We start from the raw sequence: 23,577 nt of genomic DNA on the forward strand, positions 1-23,577 counted from the left end.
CGTCCACCTTATGAAAAGTAGGAGGCTCTGACATCGGCCTATATTCAATAATCATAGTCAGAACTTCCTCCCTTACTAGTATCTGAGAAAAGCCCCACCCCATGCCCTTTGCTGATAATCATCTGCTGTTCACCCTGACCACTTGAAAGACATCTGCAAGGGCTTCAAGGATGTGTGAGAAGCTGGATCCATGTCAGCCTCTAAACTGTTCGCAGCAGAGGAATCCAGTCTAACAACCGGACAATCCTCTGGGCTTTTACAAGCCTTGAGAGAGATGTCTGGTGGAGAAGGCACAGCCGAAGAAACTGGCCTAGTTTTTAAGCCTTCTTTGAAGACAGCTGACCCTCAAGCTGGAAATGTACCTTCCATAGTGTCTTTCACTAAAAGCTTTAGATGCTGGTTTTCAAGACAGATAGCGATGGATGAAAGGCAATTAGACATGTTCTGTGGCACAAAAGCCTGACAAATTAGTACAGGACATAAGGTCATGAAGACACCTAAATAAAACTGCTCATGACTGTCGTTATGGAGAATTTGTCTCCCACACTGGCATTTACCATTTCTAGATGACATGAAACCCTTCAACACAAATACAAAACCAAAAAGGGATAAGCAAAAAAACACTATGGGACACATCTAAATGGCTAGGTAAACCAGCAATGACTCCAGCAATCAGATTGATAATCAAAGATTGTGTTCAGACTGGCAGCAAAGAAGTTCTGAGGATATGTCTGGGCATCACCTTTATGCCCTACGCCTTGCTCGGGGAGCATACGTGTGACATATGACAACCTAAAGACTTTGGTATACTGGCAGGATGTCAGGCCACCCTTGGCAGGGAATCCCTCAAGTTATGAATAGTGCAACAGTAAAATAGAAGGACATCAACATCTCATGAGAGACCCAAAGGCAGTAGCTCTAGAAGATGCATTAGCAGCAACATAGCTATACTTTATGGAGTAATGAGCCACCCAAGAGGTAGAATGTAAAATAGAACAGAATATTTTGCTTCAGAATCAGGAAAATCAGCAATGACCTGACAAGTTTAAGCAATTAAGGCCAGAGCATATCTGGTCATGTGGGTCTAGTAATTGATGGCCTGAAAAGCCAAAGTAGAATCTATCTTTATCTGAAGACAAAAGCTTGAAAGAGGACAAAAGTTTAAAAGGCTTGTCAGAGGAGACTAGCACCACAGCAAGGTCAGTAGAAGGACATTTAAATAAGAAGTGACAATCCTTAGCAATCTTATACAACTCGTTAGGTTTCTTTGGAGCAGGAGGCTGAAAACCAGGAGAGCTAGAAGCAGCTGCAAAAGGTGTCCAACAAAGCATTAAACACAGGAGTTATTGCAGAAGGTTTAGAAGCGTCCACCTGAAGCAGCTTATACTACCTTTCCAGATATCAGACACTTAAGAATTCCACTTGAGGTATTCCATCATTCTAGCTATTGTGTTTTCAAAAGACAATTCATCAAAAGGAGGCTCAGAACTTAGACTTCATCAGAACCATAAGTCATAAAAGGAAATCTTGGGATAAGGAATTGTTAGATATTCAAAGTAAATTAGACTCTTATAAACATAATAATAAAGAAAATATTATGGACAAGAAAGTTATTGAAGAAATAAACTAAATGAGAAATACAAAGAAATTTTAACTCATAAAGTTAAAATAACTTTAGAGAAATATAAGTTTTTGTCTTATTCAATAAGCCCCAAATACTTACATAGACTTAAAAATAAAACAAAAAAATTGAATAAAACAAACCATATCAAAGAAATCTTTTCTCTAAGGAAAAGAAGAATGTTTCTAGTATACCAGAAATACCGGATGAATTTAGAAATCACTTTCACAAGATTAACCATAACAACATTAACATGGAACCTAAAGACAAAATAAAGGAGTTTATAACCACAAACATGAATAAAAAGCTTAATAAACAACAGATTAAACTATTGGACAAGAGTATTTCATATACAGAAGTTATTACACAAATAAATAAGCTTAAATCAAACAAAGCACCGGGTAATGATGGTATTATACCAGAGATATATAAAATCCTTTCTAAAACTACATATTCATTAATACATAAGGTTTTTATTTTGGCCCAAACTGAGTTAATAACCCCCCCATCTTGGCAATATACATTTATTTCACCAATTTTAAAACCTAATAAAGATCCAACTAGATGTTCTTCATATCGACCCATCTCATTACTTAATGTTGATTATAAAATGTTTATGAGTATTTTTGCTGATAGATTGAAGACAATCAATATTATTATAGATATAGATCAGACGGGCTTCATTGTAAATAGAAATACTTTTGATAATATAAGAAGAACTTTAACATTAATTGATTTTGCAAATAGGAAAGAGAAAGATTTAACACTTATTAGTCTTGATATAGGTTCAGCATTTGATTCAGTAAGTTGGGACTATCTGTTTGCCTTACTGAAATGCACAAACTTCTCTGATGCATTTGTAAATTTAATTGAGCATTTATACAAAGGAACGCTGGCTTATATTAAGGTAGGAACATATGTTTCACAAAAAATACCCATTCTTAAAGGTACAAAGCAAGGATGTCCACTTTCTCCACTATTATTCACTTTAGTAATGGAGCCTTGGGCTAATTTGATTAGAAAAAGTACTGACATAGAGGGTTTTGAAATAGACGAAAATACAACATCAAAAATTCAACTTTTTGCAGATGATGTTCTAATTACATCAGCAGGATCTAATTCTTCTATGCAGTCTTTATTTGATAAAATGATGAATTTTAAAAGTATTTCTGGTTTAATATTCAATGAAGAAAAAATAAAATACTACCTATATATACACGAAAAATATTCTCATTAGTGATTTTACTAAATATGTACCCAATTCAGGTCAGATAACTTATTTAGGTATAATACTATCTAAAGATATTAAATCTATTATATATAATAACTATAATACCTGTTTTCTTAATATACAAAATCTTTTAATACCTGGAATATGTTTTTACTATGGAGGAGAGACTTACAATTATTAAAATGATAATATTCCCCAAGATTTTATACTTAATACAATCAATAATACTTTCACCTACAAAAATAATTATCAAGAAAATGAATACACTAATGTTAAATTTCTTATGGGCACCTAATAGACCTAGGATTGCATTAAAGAAACATACTAATAGCTGGTCTCAAGGGGTATTTCTTTTCCAGACTTTAATTTATATATTATCTCTTCTATTATAAAAGTTATTACTTTATTAATAGATCAGTCATATATCGCAAAATGGAAAGATTATTGGGAGCTAATTAGTATGCACTTCATGAAAATCTCCTTAACACATAAAAATATGATTGTAAATAACTCCATGTTGTGGTTGCTAAAGGAATTTTGTACTTCACCTATTACACCTAAACGTATGGTTTGTTACCCATTAAATATTATTATTAGTTATCGTAACTTTATATTCATGCACCCTAAGTATAGGGAATGGAATTTTATTGTATTCCCTATAATGTATACTCAGGGTATGCTTATGTCATCTACTTCTGAAGGAGCTCATTTAGCTATAGATAATGATCTAAAGTACTGGTATCAGCTGATATCTGATAAGTTAAAAATCTAGATTTCTTAAAACAAGAATTTGATCTAAGAGAAACTTGCTGGTTAGAGGTTCAGATCTTTAGACAACATCTCATTGATAGAATAGATCTAATGTCTATAACAGTTAAAGAATCTATTCCAAAACTGATTGATTACTTGATATTAAATTTACAGCATAAAGTTTCTGATAAAGGTAAACTTTCATATATACATAAAATTATCAGACAAGAAACTTTTTACAGTGTAGATTCATACTGGAATTATTTCACCTCTATTAATGGGGACCCACCAACAACAAGATAAACAATATATATTGGAATCTGCTTATAGAACTACATCTTCCATTGTCTGGAGACTTTATACATGGAAATTTTTACATAGATCTTTTTATACACCTTTGATGATGAATAAAATAAATAAAGATAATATATGTAAGAGATGTAATGTAGAAATTAATGCTGACTGGGCTCATATGTTTTATGACTGTATGAAGTTGAAAGAATACTGGAAGTCAATTAATGAATTTTTGCAGGCTCTTTTTACAGATAATTTCATTATTTCTAAGTCTCTTATATTATTCAACACACCTGTACCTCAATGTGTTAAAAAGATTAAGCTTCCCTTGTTATGGTCTATCCTAGCAGTAGCCAGGAAAATAATAACTAGAAATTGGATTTCAGATACACCTCCTTCGTTCAATGAATTTAAAAATGTTATGAATATAATGTGCCATATGGAAATAAGCACAATTAGAATGAGAACAACTAGAAAAACATCATATTATATTGTATGGGATAATTTACAAAATTTGTTAAAAAAATTCTAATTTCAATAGCACGGTATTTTAGTTTAATTAATTGATCTGATTGTAGTGGATGTCTTTGTAAATACTTTAGTTGTTTTGTTGAATATTATAATACCTATTTTTAATTACTTGTATAAAATTGTTATGATATTTCTCTTATATGTTAAAACAATAAACCTGTTTTGAAAAAAAAGAACCATAAGTCAAAGGGCAAAGGCATCTGGGAAGAGTAGGATAGAGTCTCATCATCAGACATAATTTTCATCTGCGGAATCAGGTTCCCTAGCTCATTAAGGAGGAGTAGAAGTCCATGGCGATGTAGGCACAGAAACCCTTTGGGAGGTTTGGGGTTATTAAGACAGTGAACAGGCCCAGAATAAACTCCTGCCATTACCTTTGATGATCCTTAGGCCACAAAGAAGTGTGGTTAGTCTTCTGCTTTTTCTTAGTAGCTTTCACCTACTACAAGAGGGATGCCTGGATGAGGCCGGACAGCCAAAAAATCCGGATGAGGTTTCTCGGCCTTCTTCTTGCTTAAAGGGACCTCAGGATTAGGTGATTTCTCTAAGTTACCTTGGGAGGGGGGGACAGTTTAAGCCTCTGGTTCTCAAGACAGATGGCAAGGGAAGATAAGTGACTTCTAAGAGTTTTGCTTACAAAAGCTTTGCAATGCTAGAGGATGTAAAGTCATGGGACGTACCCAGACAAAAAAAACTGTTCATGACCATTCTTACGGGGAATTTGCCTGCCACAGTGACATTTTCTCATCACGGTTGACAAACTCTACATAACTTAAAAGTATCATCATCAAAGAATTAAAAAAAAAAAAAAAAAAAAAAAAAAAAAAAAAGACTCCAACGGGGCAGCTATCCGACGGCTAGATATTCAGCACAGCAAAAGGGTTTCAGAAAGTTCTTCTTAAAAACTGCATCTGGCATCTCACTTATCACCCACGCCCTGTACAGGGCTATGTAGTGTGAGTTAAGGCATGTGCAAGGTCTTGCTGCACTTTGATAGTTGCTGACATACTGATGCTAGACTTTGAGCAATCCTTGACAGGAGACTGCTATACAGAAGGACATCTATATTTAAGGAAACACGTTTACTTGAGCTTCAAGTCCATCTAATAGAGTGGTTTACACTTTGATCATTGAAAATGCCTAATTTTATGAGGCTACCACCAGACTTTATTAGCCTATCTTGTATCACATGTAATATGAAATGTTATGTCTTCCTTTCTGGGGCTCATACTCCTTAAAGCAAATTATGAAAACTTTATTACAGAACTTTCAGGCTGACTTGTTATCAAGGTTTGCATCACATATAATATGAGAGGTTGTGCCCACTTTTATGGTGCTCATATCTCCTGAAGTACATTATGAAAGACTAATACTCTTATTTGCCGAAAAAGGATTACAGTGCTTGCTTATAAGAAGCTAATATACATAATTATAAAACCAGCCTCCATTCTTCTTCCTGACGAAGACAGACCTTTTTATATGTAGGGGAGGTAGTCACTTAGCGCCACACAAGAGGAGGGGAATACAGATAAAAGTATCTGATGTGACAGAATGAAGAGAAAGAGGAAGGAATTCTCTGAGACCTAGACTACCAGCCACTGAATCTCCCTCCTTATAAACCCTAGTAAAGGGATCAGAAATGATAACTGAAGTTCTGCTGAATTTTTCCCATGTGAAGTCTGGCCAAGGGAATCACAAGAATCACAGAAGCCATGTGCTCCAGAATACAGAGATATCTCCTGGTAGATAACCTGGAAACATTCAAGAATAGCTTTTTGAACATCACTATTTTGTCTGGAGGAAGACCAGTTCTTCTCAGGGCAGACAAGGCAAACAGTCATTGTGACATTTTGGACTGTCCTTGATTCTGAGATGCTTTCACTTTTTTTTTTTTCTCTGGGGCCTCCATGCCATTGCTTTTACTTTTTGAAAAATGGAGCAGAGGTGGAAGGGAAAATTTTATTTGTACTGAAGGCCGGAAGATTTGTGTCACCCTTTGAATACACTTTCCCCACTCAAACGTCCAAAGCTTGTCCAGGCAGAAATTAAAATTTCAGTTTTAACATCTTGAGGAGAATGTAACCAAGCAAATCTCAACTGAACCAGCTGCAACATCACAGCAGCAGCAAACACACCTCTCAACCATACCAAATTTCTCAGAATTTTCTGGTTTTGAGGCTAAAATAATGGGTTGCCATGAATTCCAGAGTTGCCCCTTGACATCATAATTTTTTGTTTGCATCAACATGCATTTATATGTTCCATAGGCTCAAAGGTAAGTACTTCACATCTTGAACAATAACATGTATAAAACATTAATGTCTGATATTATTAATTCAATATAATTCTCAGTTATTTACTACAAAAATATACAAGTGACGGCAAAAATAAAAAAAGGGAGTGTTCAGAGATAGGTCACCGCCCTGTACTTTTACCTTGCTACTCAAGTACTCTGGTCATTGAACATGATATACTCCATTCACAGATCTGAAGAACAAAACAGTGGTAATGGACTCGCACTGGTAATACAATCAAAAATACATTAACAAATAAACATTAAACGATATAAGCACTTTTGCTTCTTTCATAAGAACCTAAACAATATTTTTATATTTATATATATTTATATATATATATATATATATATATATATATATATATATATATATGTACATACACATATACACACACACACATATACATACATACACAAAGTGTGTATATACAAACACAAAGTATGTGTGTGTGTACAAGATTTTGATATATGCATATATTTTTATTTTTAAACATGTAATTATTCAAAACACTTTTTAGATTACCTGACTACTCAAATGGTTTATTTACTTACAAAGTTCGTGAACACATTGAAGGGAAATCATAGCATGTCTAGGTGCGATTCAGATCCTACGGGGGCTTGACAGTCACACAATGATTTCACTGGTTGAAATCAAAGCACTTAATGTGAACTTTTGCAATATTTTATCTGAGGAAATTTCTTATGAAAGAAATGAAAGTGTTTATCTTTTAACGTTTATTACAGTATTTTCAATTGTATTTACCTGTGCGAGTCCATTGCCATTACTTTTCCAGTTCAGTAAGTCGTTTCCGTTCACGGATGTAGTACAGGTTAGAGAAAGATGCTGGTAGCACTTCTTGTACCAGGATTATGAGAAAAGGGGCAAAAGTAAAGCTGGCACTCTGGAAGAAGTAAGCACACTCAGTGGGATCCACATTGGGACAGCTTGCCAATCTGTCGCAAGTGACACATGCAAGTGATATTTTTGTTGAACTGAAGGATGAAACAGGCTGTATCTCCCAACATTGTGGTCTGCTCCAAGGTTGGCTGTACTGCAGTCTTTTGTCTGGAGCCTCGACCAAAGAAAGTTTGTATATGCGAGTATGAGTAGTACCACAAGACAATTCACAATTTAACACTCAAAAGTAAGATAAGAAAAGAAAAGAGAATTATACTGGCAATTATGTTTGAATGCAGGATACTGGCCAGGCCTGAATGAGCATATTTCAATTAGCCCAATTTTAAAACTAAAGGCACTAGGAAAGATAAAATGTGTGTAATATATATGCATATGTATATATATATATATATATATATATATATATATATATATATGTATATATATATATATATATATATATATATTTCTCCATTACGCATTTTAACATTTTAATATCACATGTTCAGTATTTATGTTAAGTGTATTTATTTCTCTTAACATTTTCTACTATACCTAGTTTTTAGTATTTAATCACACTTGTTTTAACATATTCAACATATTTAAATATTTATTGTAAATTGTCATTTTTATGAAGCAGTGTTTATATATACTGTGTTTTTAGGGTGGTGTGTTCCATGAACTTTTTCAGTATGTATATAGTTTGTCTGCTTTTTAAATTCAGTGACTGTAAATATTGTGCTTTTAATGACATAACTGATTAGTTTATAACTGGGTGGAACTTCCTGTTTGTACTGTATAAGAAGGAAGTAACTATGTGGGGTAAATTGATGAAGTCTAGATCTTTCTGGACGAAAGCGCTCATCCTTGGATTTTTTGTCTGAAGTTAATAAAGTGGATTCTGCATTCTACAACTGTGTGGTGATTTGCAGCCTGCTATACTTTGAGTGGGTTCAATTCAACTACTTCGTCTGGCTTTTGTGTTTAACACTCAAAAGTGGTTAAACCTGTGTTACACCTTTGCTGCTGTGTTAAGTAAACTTGAGTTTTTTTTTTTTTTTTTTTTTTAACTGTATGGAGGTGGTTATTTGAAGTAATTTATGACATTGGTGATTTCTGTTGTGATTGGTTTTGCATGCTGGGACTTTGGACTTACATTTTTCAGGTTTCATTATTGGAATAAATGTAATGCTTGCATTATATATTGTGCCTAGTAATTTTTAATTTTGGTGAGTTGGAGCATGGATTGTTTCTTAGCTCTATGAATGAAAAAATATCCTGCTTAAGAGAGGTTAAAACCTGCACAATTAGAAAAATAAAGTCTGTATTTGTACTTTGGTATGTCTTGGATATGTCATGGATTTGAAAATGTAGAGATGGAAGTTATTTTTGTGGATGTGCTTAAGGGCAAGAGCTTTTCCTTCAAGAAGAATTGAACTGAATGACGTCTTCTCGTGTATTTATTTAATTAATTCAGTAACAGCTGCGGGTTGCAAACGACTGAGTAAAGCAGTTCTCAGCAGACTGCACTGGGGAGTATGTATCGGGCTGTGGCCACGACAAATGCATCTTCCTTAATTCTTTTGTTTCATATGTGTAGGTAGCATGGCCTCCATAACGGACTCTTTCTGTCAAAGTTAGTAACATACATTTGCACTTTTTTTTTTTTCATTCACCATCTGGTAACACTAACTGATGCTTTTGTTTTGATTTCCAATTGCCCAGTGAGATTTTGTCAATACCTATTACAAATGCAGAACTGAGAGAATCCTTTCAGATTTCCTGTATTGGTGAGGCCTGCACACTTATAGGGTGAGTTGGAAGACTCAATGAATATTACAGAAAAATGCATGTTGATTGTATCCTGCAATTCCACTGGAGTGGGCGGGGTTACATTATGTATGCAAATTTTGTGTTAATCATGGTCTCAATCTTTGGCCGTTTGTACCTACTTTTCATGGGCCTGTGTCCAGACTTTTGATGTTTCCAGGTTGAGAGGTATGCCTTCATAAGAACATTTTTCGTAAGTAGCATAAACAAGAGAGACATTCTTCATCTCAGAAGAGGGAAGGTTAACAAGTTAATTTTTCCATATTCTCAAAAGAGAGAAGTAAAAATTAAAACTTCTCCATATTCTGGAGAGAAAGAAGTAAAAATGAAATCTAGGTCAGCCAGTTTAAAATTCTGACTGTTAAAGTGGGAGAAGAATAAACTTCCTTCCCAAATTTGTCAAAATTTTCCCATTCTTGTCAGTGGGGAATGGAATTAATAGCAGAAGCAATTTTGAAAGAAAGTACTGCAGTGTCTACTTTAGGGTTAGAAAATAAGTATTTGTGTAACTTGAAGTACTCAAGTACCCCATATAACCTATCAGACTTATTAGTGGCAGGAGGCTATCAGGGGAAAAGTACAGTTGTGTACACTTACCACAAATGTAGATGTTCAAGTGTATTCACTGTTGCAGTCCTAACATATGGGTTATCCTCATATGCAGTTTGGCATTGGCCCAGAATACAAATACCAGAGTCCTCGGTATATGATGTCTGCTGTAAAACTGATGTCAGAACATCAGGTATAAAGAAAGGCAGCAGGGGAAGGAAACACCCTGGAAACATGCCACCCAAAAATAAAAATATGTAGTCTGTGCCTTAGGAAAAAGGACTGCAGCAATGTGAGATGAAGAACATCCAGGACTGCAACAGTGAATACACTGACATCTACATTTATGGTAAGTGTATACAACTGTACTATGTTCTTCGTGTTTCACTGTTGCAGTCCTCACATATGGGGTCAATTCCCAAAGCCCAGGAAAAAGACAAGAGGGGAGGAAGAAACACAGATTAAGGGTTGGTAAGGAGGCCCTGCAAAACTGCAAAGGCAAAACCAGCCCTAGATTTAGAAAACAAAGGTGGATTGTAATGCTTTGTGAAAGTATGGACAGAAGACCAAGTAGCTGCTTCTGGAATGCCCATAGTAGGCACACCTCTCAGAAAAGCTGCAGAGGTAGAGGCTGCTCTAGTAGAATGGGTCTCCTAATACCCTGATGGGAAACCTTCCCATGCTGCAGGTAACAAAAGTGAATACAATGAGTAATCCATTTGGAGATGGTTCGTTTCGAAATAGCTTTACTCTGAGCCCCAGGAGCAAAACTAACCAACAACTGTTCAGATTTTCCAAAGGATTTAGTCCTGCTTAAGTAAATTCTCAGCTGTCTATGCATATCAAGAGAGTGCAGAATCATTTCCCCTTTAATTCTGGGGATTATCGAAGAAGGTAGGCAGGTGAATAGACTGGTTAAGGGCCATACTGGAAACCACCTTAGGCATAAAGAAGGGATTAGTTCTCACAGAAACCCGATCTGAATGAAAAATAATGAAAGGTTCTACTGCCATTAAGGCTTACAGCACCGAAACCCTTCTGGTTGAAGTAATAGCCAAAAGAAAAGCAGTCTTCCAGGAGAGAAACTTCAAGTCTGCAGAGGTAGCTGGTTCATAGGGAGGAACAGTAAGCTTTTCCAGGACAAAATTAAGATCCCAAAGCAGGAGTAGGAGCCTTTCTGGGAGGTCTAAGATTGCTACTCCCCTCAAGAACTGCTTCATCAAGGGGTGAGAAAAAATTGGTTGCTTAAAAGAACAATGAGCCGAAATTGCTGAAGCGTGAATTTTGATGGAAGAAAAGCAAAGTCCACCATTAAGCAAGCCTGCAAGGTAATCAAGAATGAAAGAAAGAGAAGGATGAGAAGAGTCTTCTCCTTTAGCCTGCATCCAACAGCAAAATGTCTTCCATTTATCTGCATAGGATTTCCTGGTGCTAGGCCTCCTGGCCTCATGAAGAACTTCAACCACCTGTTGGGAAAGATTTAAAGTATTAGCCAGGCAGTTAAATGCAGAGTTTGAAGATGAGGATGAAGAAACGTTCCCCCTTCCTGAATCAATAGATCTGGTACCAGGGGAAGATGCCAATGCTAAGCTTGGGAAAGGCTGAGAAGAAGGGGATACCAATGCTGCCTGGGCCAATCTGGTGCTATAAGAATAGCCTTTGGTTTTTCGTCCCTTATCTTTAGTAACACTCTGGGAAGAAGAGGCAGAGGAGGGAATGCATTAACAGAGATGAGTCCATGGGAAGGACAATGCATCCACCCCTCCAAGCTTTGTTGTGAAACTCTCTGGTGCAGAAGGTTGGAAGGAGATGATTGGTGTGAGAGGAGAAAAGATCCACTTGTGGGGTGCCTCAATGCTGAGTGATGCGATGGAAAATGATCTTTTTCAGTTGTCACTCGTGAGGATCCAGAACATGTATGCTCAAATGATCCGCCAAGGAGTTTAGCCCCCCTGGAAGATACTGGGCTATTAGATGTAAGCCCATGGATGCTGCTAAGGACCATAGTCTCATTCTTTGCACAAGGGGTAAGAGTGAGTCCCCCCCCCTGCTTGTTGATGTAACACATGACTGTGGTATTGTCTGTCCTTATTAGCAGAGTCCCAGGGTACAGCAGGTCCTGGAAAGCCAGCAATGCCTGCTGCACTGCCATCAATTTTAAGTTTATATGCAGATGAATCTGCTGGGTGCTCCAAGTCCCCTGTATGCCCCTGCCTTCCAGATGAGCCCCCCATGCATAATATCTGAGGAGTCTGTGGTGAGAGTCTGGCTGGCAGGTGGTGGGCGGAAAGGCAGACCCTTGTTCTGAGAACAGGTTGTCGCCCACCAGAGGAACTCCATTTGTAGACAGGGAATAAGGGGAAGAATCAAGTCTAAGTCCTGTGTGTGTTGACACAAGTTTCTTGAGGTACCATTGAAGTTTCCTCATATGCAGCCTTGCATATGGGATCAGAATACATGAAGCCATGAACCCCAGTGCTTGCAGGAATTGCCTTGCAAAGAGCTGGGTCATGCTTGCCAAGTTCTTGAAGTAAGCCGAAAGATGATCTTGCTTCTCTTGAGGGAGGAACACCATCTGGGTGGCTGTATTCAGACTTGCTCCCAGGAAAACGATCTCCCTTGCAAGAACCAACTTTTACTTCGTTTCGTTGAGTGTGTCACCCAAAGAGGTGAGAATTTTCTTCACGAAGTTCAAATCCTTTTCTAGTTGTTCTGGGGAGTTTGCTTGAATGAGACAGTCATCCAGGTAAGTATAAATGTGAATGTTTCTCTGCTTGCAAAAAGCAATGGTTCGAGCCAGGCACTTCATAAAAACTCTGGGAGCAGTAGTTAAGCTAAAGGGCAGTGCAGAGAATTGAAAGTGTTGCTCCTTAGCCCTGAAATGAAGGAACTGCCTGCAACTTTCCCTTATTGGGATGTGCAGATAAGCCTCCTTGAGATCCGAAGTTACCAGCCATGAATCCTTGCCCAGCATGGGTAGTAGCTGTTGAAGAGTGAGCATCTTGAATTTTGAAATCACCAGAAAACTGTTTAGAATAGACAGATCCAGAATAGGGCACCAGGTGCCCCCTTTTTTGGGTACCAGAAAAAGTCTTGAATAAAAATCTAGGCCTGCCTAATTTGCAGGAACTGGCTCTATAGCCCCCATAGTCAGTAGAGAAGAAATTTGATTTTCTACCTCTGCCCTGAGAGTTCTGGGTATGTCTGGGTACCCTCGTAGAACAGGGAAGGTGTGAAAATAAAACTTGTAACCTTGGTTTACTATATTGAGCACCCATTTATCATCTGTTATGGTAGACCATACCTCTGTGAACCTGGCCAACCTTCCCCCAAAGGAAACCCAGGGCCCGCAAAGGTAGGCACAAGAAGGCCGGAGTCATTGAGAATGCTTGCTTTGGGAAGCTGGCTTAGAACTCCCCAATTTAGCAGAAGAATGCCATTGTTTATCCCTTTGATGTCCAGAAGCCTGCCCTCTTGAAGATCTGTAGCCCCTAGGCCTAGAGCGACTCTGCTTGCCAGGATCAGGGAAAGAATAAGTCTTGGAAGAATAATGCCTACTAAACCAAGTAGGCTGTACCTGAAGGAAATCTTTTACAGCTCGCATAGATTTCGCCTTATCCTCCAACTTCAGTACCTCCTCCGCCTTATCAAAGATTGTCTTTGTGCAAAGGAACACACAGCAATTTAGATTTAACAGGTTCAGAAAGAGGCTGCTCCCTGAGCCAAGCATGCCTTCTAATAACGTAACCAGTAGCTGCTGCTCTGCAGGAAGCCTCCAAAGTGTCAAAACCACAATGTAGTGAATTGCTTATTGACTAGAGTAGCAGAAATCAGTAAGTAAATCTTTGCTCTCCGACATGGAAGGAATATCCCCAAGTTTTAGCCTTAATAGCCTCCAAAGTATGCTGCTGATACTTAAGCATGTGAAAAAGGCAATTCACAGATCTACTGGCAAGAGTTGCAGAGGTATAGACTTTTTTGTCCCACCTGTCCAAGGCCCTAGACTCCTTATCAGAAGGTAGAGGATTTTTAGCAATAGTAGCCTTAACACCCTTGGGGCCGTGAGAAATAATCTCAGGATCAGCAGTAGGGCTTTTAAAAAGGAAATTATGAGAATCAGGAACCCTACAATACCTATCAGGTTTTCTGGGGGCAGGAGGAACAGAATTAGAAGTTCAAGAATTTTCCATGAAAACATCCACAACTTCCAAAACTGGAGGTATAGCCAGAGGCTTATGCTGTGGCAAATCCAAAAATTCCCTGATTTGTTTCTTAGACTGAGGATAATTCTGACATTCCCATTTAAAGTGCTCTCAAAGAGTATTCAAAGAATCCCCAAAGGAAAAATCTTCAGGAGGGGAGGCAGAAGGGATAGTCCTCAGCAACAGAATCCTCAAAGCCAGAAAAAAGTTGAGAATGTCTTTCTTCACCAGCAGAAATCCTGGAAACCTCAGAATCTGAAATGGACAAAACTTCAGGAGACAATTCCCTAGCCATCTTGGAAGGAGGGGAATGAGAGCCCCTAATCAGGAAAAGAAGATCACCAGCCATCTTTACCAACTGGGACTGAGGCACAGGAGGGGAGGCCGACACCTGTTTGAGTAGATTTGGGGCTGGAAGATTTGCTAGTAATCCAGTGGGACTCGGGAGGCCTAGCAACTGCAGAAGTCTGAACTAAGGTAGCTTGTCTGGTTCTGGTCTCATGTTGAAGAAAAGAGGCGTCAGAAGCCGGTGCCTGCATAGCAGCTCGGGACCCATCTGAGGCAGCGGCAGGCGGAGGGTCTGAAGACAAAATAGCAACCTGGGGCATGGAGGACTCCATAAAGGTCTTGTCAGAGGCCTGCGGCTGAAAATCTGTGGACTGAAGGGGTTGCGAAAGCACCTCACTGACTACTGCTGGGCTGATGACCAATTTCACCGGTGCATCATCAGCAGATTTAACCCTAAGCCTGTCGCAGTCCTTGTTTTTGCGTTTCCTGGGTATATCCAAAGTCGGGTGACTAGAAGACGCCATAATGACAAACTTAAGCCAGACTCCGAAATGCTTATACAAAAATCTTAGCTTTATGGCATATGGTACGCAGGTTAAAGGAAGCACAGAGATCGCAATTAGGGATGTCGTGCTCCAGGCCCAAACAAGTTATACAATAGGAATGGAAATCACAGTGCGGAATCCGTTTTCCACAAGCAAGACAGTTATTAACTTTATCTGACATTCGTTAAAGCAAGAAAAGAGGATTCCCAATGGGGTACTTATCTGAGGGAGTCTTCTACTTGGTAGCCGGAAAGCAAAAAGAAGGTAAACAGCTGACCGGCACTAGTGCGAATTGCATCTGCTTCGGACTCCGCAGCAAAAAAAGACTGAGGAAATGGCGTTGGCTGCCTCCCTTTATACCGGACGTTCGGACATCAGTTTTACAGCTGACGTCATATATAGAGGACTCTGGTATTCGGGCAGACAGAGCTACCGTGAGCCAGATAACCCATATGTTAGGACTGCAACAGTGAAACACAAAGAACATCTGCAAGCAGTCAGGAAAATATTCTCCAGGGTAGATGAAACAAAATGGGTAGAGCTGCAGGATGTGGGATATCCAAATATAACTTGGGCAGGAAACAACTCATACAGCCTAAGGGCTACTGCAGTACTTTATCAATTGCACTGATTTACATCATCTGCTTTACAAAACAGAGGGCCGGTACCGACTAAACAAAATATGCAAAAATTGCTCAAAATACTATTATGGTTTCATGTTCTTCTTTCGGCTTTTCCCGGTTAGGGCTGGCCACAGCGGAAATCCGGTCCGATAATGTTATGGTTTCATATCTGTTTATTAATTGCCTTTCTAATTTCAATAAGTAGTTTATTATTCAAATGTCTACGTAATACCAGAGTTATGAACTTGTCTTGTTTTAGCATTAGTATTTATAGTTATGAGAAAATGCTCTTCACCATTTCTAATAGTTCTAGAAGGATGATTCAAGTTAAACCCCAACATAATCATCACTTTATCCACAGGTTTGACTCTCAGATATAACTCATACCTTAAGATGTACTGTATGCTCTACAACTCAAAAGACTTAAAACTTAGACAATCTTTACTTTGGCCTCCTGAAAATAAATGAAGCATACACTCTTTGGACTAAATCATGTATTGTTGTATAATGTAAAAAGTTTCATATTACCCTTGGTAAGTTGTAGCAGTGTCCCTGATGGATAAGCTGATAGTGAGGAGGATTAATGCTACTCTGATAGATGCAAAACAAATTCTCATTTGAGGTATCTGAAAAAAAATGCAGATTCATAAATGAATGCCACAGAAGCAACATAAATGCCACTCAGTTTAATTGAGACAAATTTCAAGTCATATCCCTTCAGTAATCTCATACCTGGTTTATCGGGCATCTGCATAAAATGTTGAGAAGTAAAAGTCTTCCCATCAGGATATTTTGGGTGAGGAGGTAGCATAGAATCAAGATATGTGCAAAATATATGCATTACAATCTTGAGATAAAGAAAAACAGCAGTTACATTATGAAAATACAAAAACTTCACACAGTACTCCCCAATGACAGAAAATGACAAAAACCCAAAAAGAAACTATTCAAATGTGAGAAACACATACAGCAATAAAGTACATTAAAAAGTGAGCAATTACCCGAAAAGATTTAAAACATTTAACTCCTTTACTATTAAGTAGATATGAAAACTTCCCAAGTTCATCCTCCTCCATTCAGAAGTTTACTGTTAATTGACTGATTTTGTCTATGAATGGATATAGACAATCATTCTTCCTCTTCTAATGTGACTTCAAAATTTCAAAGCCATTCAAAGGAGAGCATACTTTTTCAGAAAGTTTTGCCTAGTTTATCAGCTGTCCCTAACCAAATCTTTCATTTTCCAAATGTCTTAACCACATACTACTGTTGTGTTAACTCAAACATCTTAACAATATCCAGTTGATCTTAAAGAGGACTCACCTTGCTGAGCTTTGGGTGGGCATTTCATCTCCAAAAATCAGACTTTGGACTTTTTTTTTTTAGGGAAACGCTGACTTGTGGAGGCTCATGGGTCCCACAATGATGCAGACCATGATGTAACATGCTAACTTTATATAATAGGGGCCTACTTTCATAGAGCCTGCCATTTTGCCTCTTTTACAAGCAAGCACTTTTCTGCAAATGAAGAAACACAAATCTGATACTATTTTAATAAACAAGAGATACAAGAACAGATACAGCACCAACTTACAAGTGCTGCTAGAAAATTACTTATCTGTAGAGGGATGAAGGTAGGGTACTCCTTACCTATCAAGAAAGTCTTGTCATTTGGCAACTAATATGACAAGAATACAATGTCAAAAAATTTCCTTGATGGAATCTTAGTTGAACAGACTCCCAAAAGTAACCACTAAAGTGGAAGAAGCTGACAAAACGAGTAAAAGCATAGACAGCAAAGTTCTGTCTTCCAAATGAAGCCTGACTTCTCAAGACACAGACAACAGTGTTTGGCAAAGGTACATAGAAGAGAGAGAGTCTGTAGAAAAAAGTACATGCATGCAAAGCATTCCTGAAGTACAGGAGACAACAAACAATACTGAAGTAAGCACTAACCGCACCACTGCTTGTGGCAATGCAGTTGGCAATCCACACGTATCGTGTAAGCTAGGGGATTCACAAGACATTCCCTCCATATATCAAGACAGACAAGAACTAATCTGCCCATCCTAAATTCACACACCTGATCCCAGTAATACCACAGATGCCAGTGCACAGCCAGGATGCAGGGTCCTCTCATTCATAGCTTCTGCCTCCCCACAGAAAACTGGAAAGTTGACTGATTGGTTTAGGAAAAAAACTGAAACCACTTTCAGGATGAAAAGTGGGTTTTGTTCTGGAGGATAACTTACCATGGTGATTCTTTATGAAAGGCTAAAATATGTTCTTAGCACAAGAAGTTCTCTGTACCTTTTGGCTGGTGACAGTTTGCCATTCCTGATTAATTTGCTGCCCTGTTTTCCAGTATACATACTATTACCTGCTGACTCCCTCCTAAACTTTTTCGTTTTGTATTACACTATTCACCACTTTACTGAAGAATGGAGCATTCTCTACCCAGCTAAAGGTGGCTACGTTAGCTCCAACTCTCAATAATGCTGACTTAGATTCAGACATCTTGAATTGCTATTACTCAGTCTCCAATATTCCATTTGTTACAAGGTTCTGGAGAATTTAGTGTACCTTCAACTAAAATTATTTTTGAGAGGAGTCATCAATAATTCTTTCCAGTCTGGGTTTAGAGCAAGACAAACACCTCCTTAGTGCTTGGGCACTCCTCAATATTTGATATGGTACATTTTTCCTAACCATTTAAATACTATTATGGCATTTATGCAGTTCTTGGAGGAACCTGAAACGCATCCATGACTGGAAGGTCAGCAACCGGGTTAGACTTAACACTTCTAAGAGGGATGCAATGGTAATTCATGCCACACACAGGGATTTGTCCCTACTTGATTGTCACCAGCTATCTCTTACTAAAGGAAACGACTGCAGTTTATTTCCATGGGTGCAGAAATGTCTGTAGTCCTCTCATCCTCTTATTTCTATCTTAGGAATATCATCCTTATTAAACATCGTATTACACCATCTGATCTCCCTGTAGTGCATGTGCCTATCCTACCCCCTCCTGACTAGATTACTTCAATGCTCCATGCTGACCTGACAAATAATTTGACCAAATGCAACTAGTTCAAAACTCCACAGCTGATGGAAAGTCTAGGTACTACTACATTACAATGGCACTTCACAATCAGCACTGCCTGCCTATTCCACATTACAATAAGTTTAAAATTCTTCAAAATGTCTTGCCCTACACATCATGGCACAGCATGGCATGGTCCCACTACCTGCAGTATCATTTGACCAAATTCTAGCCAACTTGATCCTTGTGCTCCAGTCAATCAAAAGGTTGCTGGTATCTCCATTGGATTCACTACAGTCCTCTGAAACTTCACCTTTTGATTTTCAAAGTCCATACCTTTGGATTCTGCTGCCCAAAAGGCTTATGGAATCTCCTACACTTGCCAGTTTTAAGCATTCCTTGAAGATATTTAGCTGAATTTGCAAGAACTATACATAGATAACAGAATCAAAATGAGCAGGTAAAAGCTAGTTCAACAACAAATTCAAAAGCAGCAAATAAAGAATGAGTTAACAGCACTATATAAAAACACTTTAATTACATCAAAATATTAAAATAAAAACTGTAAAATGTGTGTGCATGTATGCATATGTATATATGTGTGTGTGTGTGTATATATATATATATATATATATATATATATATATATATATATATATAAACAAATCATTTCACACCAAATAGTTTACTTGATGTCCTGTACAGTTCCACAATCTAAGTTGAAACAAGGTATACCACTTCAACTGTGACTGGAAATACAGTATCAACATTACTTTCTGAATGCTGGTACCGCACTACCACATCAATAGCATTTGCAGATTCTAGGCTTCCACAGCCATTACAACACTCAATCTCAGAGGAGGAATAACTTTTTTTTTGTTTTCCCCCATAGAGCTTGATGATGTAAACATTTGTGGTGATTCCATGTTTCATCAATCTTTTCAACCCTTGGAGACAGACAGAGAGAGAGAACACACTCAGTGTAACCTTCCCTCTATCCTGAAGAACCGTGTAGAAAAGGGTGAGGAATTGGAGTGGCAAAAGACAGTCTTGTGCCTTATCCATAAGTCTGACACTTCAGAGAGACTGAATCTGGGACTTGCAGACGAGGAACAGAGTCCCTGCTTAGAGCATCTGCCAGCTTGTTCAACAATGTGGATCAAGTACCACTAATCGGAGGAGGTCTATAACTTAATAAAAGAGGAGAATCTCCTCCCTCCACTGAAGATAACCTCTTCCATTTTGACTTACTTCCTTTTATTGTGGCTGCCTGTTTTCCAGTTGTTAACCATCGCTCTTTTTCATCTAATTATAGAGGAAATAATACTATGTTGGTGCAGTTTTACTAATATCTGTTCAGGATGCATTACACTGAATGCCTTAGAAACATCTAAATATACTACAACACATTCATTACCTTCTTCCATTAAGCTTGAATGTTATCATAAAATGAAATCTGACAGAACAAGTTTGAACATCTATACAAGAGCCTATTCTGGGTTAGAGTAGCGTTAAAGCAATATTTACTCTTCATTATGTCGTTTAAATAGACAGCATTCATCTATAGCCTAATAAAAGAGGAGAATATCCTCCCTCCACTGAATATAGAATATTCTGCCCCCTTGCTAATTCTTTTTTTTTCCAAATATTTTTATTAAATTTAAACAGATGAAAATATTACAAACATTCTAGTCTAAGTTTTAAATAGATAACTATATACAATATTTACATTCGGCCTAATATGAGAAATGTTTAAAAAAAGAAATAGAACTATTTACTTACCAATATGCATTCTGAATATTTAAATATCATTCAGTCAAAATTATAAAGAATTGAGTTGTTTTAAGAGTTTCTGTTAAACCAAAAACTTTGATCCAAGGACTGTATTAGCAATGGAATTGTCTGAACAGATAAGTAGCCCTGGAAAGACTTGTATTTCCAAGGCTTTCAGACCTAGTAGCAATGCACAAAGTTTAAACCCCATCTTCAGGGAGGCCCACACTCCCAGAACCACATGGGAGCCTGTATGGGTACCTCATCCCATATGCAATTACTAACAATGACAAACAGGGAAGATGAAGAATTGTGGAACTTTGCACAACTCTGAGTGCTACCAACAAGGGTATAACATCCACAGTAGGTCTGCACCACTACTGACACACTATCATTATTTATTGTAATATCCACATCCCAGCTGAGAACCATACAAACTGCAGATCAAAGTACCGTCAGGCAACACTGCTAACGGCTGCTCCAATGTGCCACCTAAGACCATACATATTTAAGAGGAAGGTTTTAAAATCATGTAAAGTTTTGTACACATTCTCCCAAACCCCCAGGGAAAAACTAAAGCATTTATTACATTAATTTCAGATTAAGTGAATCCATGTTATTTTATTATATCCCAAATGTATATATTGTGATTTTGTGCAATTTTTTTCTCTTATCAGAGTAAGTTTTAAATTTGCTGTTCAACAGTACTACTAAAGAAGCATTACTCTGAATAACAATTTTATCCCATAAAAATATATATAAAACAATACAGGCCAGATCTGTAAATCCTTTCCTTTTCTATGCTTCCCTCTTAAATGGTTTTAAAACAGTGGCGCACAACGTCCAGCCTGGCGGCCAAATCCAGCCCGCAATGCCATCCGGCCCCCAGAGAGTAACCAAAAATTAAAAAAAAGTGAACAAATGTTATACCTTACTCCAGTCATGCAAACTTTCCATCACATGCTTACTTACCTGACTGCAGTTGCACACACCTCTAATTTTAGCCGGGGAAGTAACTTGTAGTCTGCAAACAGAAGTAACGTTCTGCAAGAGTTTGTAATAAGTCATGGCTGCAAGCCAGAATAAAGTTAAATGCAAAGTTGATATAGAAAACAGGCAATTTCATGACTGCTGTCTTAAGTAAAAATGTCAGTCACCTGTACCTACTGTTAACTTGTAACAACTTACTATGTTTTGAGGTGGCCTGCAGATGCATTAATAATTCGTGTAGTGGCCCTCCCCACAAAAAGGTCGTGGACCACTGTTTTAAAACCTCCTCACCCGTATTAAAGAAAAACAGGCATTTAACCATCAGGCTTTAATTCCCCAGCAAAAAAACCCAAGCTAAATAAACATATTGGCTAGTCAACCATGGCTTGTTAAATAAACTTTCTTCCTAAACACCATCACCAACTTTTTCTCATTTCTTTTCTCTTTAGTATTTTATTTCTGACTTTTTACTGCCTGCTTACCCCACACTATATGCTTAACACTTCCAAACTCTTTATATGAAAAGGATATATGCTCTACCATAACTTCATCATCAAAGCACACTAACTTATAATCCCAACTTGCAAGATTCATGCAGTCTTCTATCTGAGATGTGATTTTGATAGTGAAAACAATTATCTGCTTGACCGAGAGAAATGTACAGTTATCAAGCTAAGTTTTTTTGATCTCATATTACTCTCCTCATAAATAATCCAAAAAGTACTGCACTCAAGCATGGGATCTTGCCCCCCATGTGTTTTCATGCATTTATCCAAAATAATGTGTTTGATTACCCTACTAGTGGCCTGATCATAAACGGACCCATTTTCAGCTACAGCTCAAATTAAGTATGAAACAAACATTTTATATATATTTATATATATATATATATATATATATATATATATATATATATATATATATATATATACATACATCATAAAGATGAAAAAAGGATATACATTTAAAAATTATTACAACAGTTCAGAACAGGCAAAGAAAAATCAGATATTACAAAGGCAATAGTTAGCAGTTGAAGATATTAAAAGTTACCTCATCCAGGTTTTAAAGCATGTGGTTCTAATCTATTTCATAAATCCTGTTACAAACTTTCATATTTCTAAGACAATAAACCATCATGTTCTATAAATATTTTTTGCCACATCCATATAAAAAAGAAGTTATGTACTCACCATAAGATTCCATGTGTGTTGTTCCATCTCTCCTTCATTCTTCACTGGTTGGGTTCGGAAACCCATCCTCTGTTCCGAGTCAGCCGTATACAAAAGCTCAAGGTCTTCCACTGGCTCATGGCTCTATCCCTATCCCATCATGCCCTAGGAAAGCTCCACAGATCTTGTTTGCTGATAAAATATGTAACAGAAAAACTTATTCCAAATTTATAGAGCAAAGATGGTCGGAGAACATTTTCCCAATCATGACCACTCGTTTTAGATTCTGAAAATGAAACAAACTGGTCAGATTTTCTGAAGTCCTTTGTCCTATGCAAGTAAAACGTAATTGTTTATGTATGTCCAGTTGATGTAGCGAATATTATGCCTTGCTGCCATAGTTAGGAAAAAAACACTGGTAGTTCTATGGACTAATTTAAGTTAGACTTTGAGCATACATTTGGTAGGAAGGATGGGTTTGAAAGGAAATTCTGTCACTGTGGGAAAGCATGTAGGGGGGCTTTATAGATGATGCTTGCAGCTCTAAAACTCTTCTAGCAGAAGTGATGGCAATCAAAATAATTGCCTTCCACGTCAAGAACTTTAGATCATAGGATGATGCAGGTTCAAAGGGTGGAAGAATCAAGCAGGATAAATCAAAGTTTATGTCCCATGGTGGTAAAGGGGACTTAATGGGTGGTCTTAAATTAGTGCCCTTCAGAAAATATTAGCATAGTCTGTGAGACATCAGACTGGGGCCCAAATCACTTGTATGAAAATTTGATATCGCTGATAACTGTATTCTAATGGTAGCTGCTGCTGTGCCTTCATTGAACAGCTTTGTTAAAAATATACAAGAATGGAACTTACGGGTGCAGAAAAGAGATCAAATGTGGTTACTTACTGCTCAGGAAGAAAATCTTTTCCATTTACTCAAG

The 23,577-nt window shown here is 37.6% G+C and overlaps 1 protein-coding gene across 1 annotated transcript in view; it reads right to left on the reverse strand.

The window, feature by feature from the left end:
- Nucleotides 1-23,577, reverse strand: part of TMEM209 (transmembrane protein 209) — a 439,863-nt gene that overhangs the window by 69,887 nt on the left and 346,399 nt on the right. The window contains 2 exon segments of the mRNA XM_044063801.1: nt 16,187-16,284; nt 16,391-16,505. Of these exon segments, the coding sequence (XP_043919736.1) occupies nt 16,187-16,284; nt 16,391-16,505 (213 nt within the window).

Source organism: Protopterus annectens, chromosome 1.part0 (assembly GCF_019279795.1).
Source record: "Protopterus annectens isolate FY-2018-M chromosome 1.part0, PAN1.0, whole genome shotgun sequence".
In the NCBI taxonomy this organism is placed as follows: Eukaryota; Metazoa; Chordata; order Ceratodontiformes; family Protopteridae; genus Protopterus; species Protopterus annectens.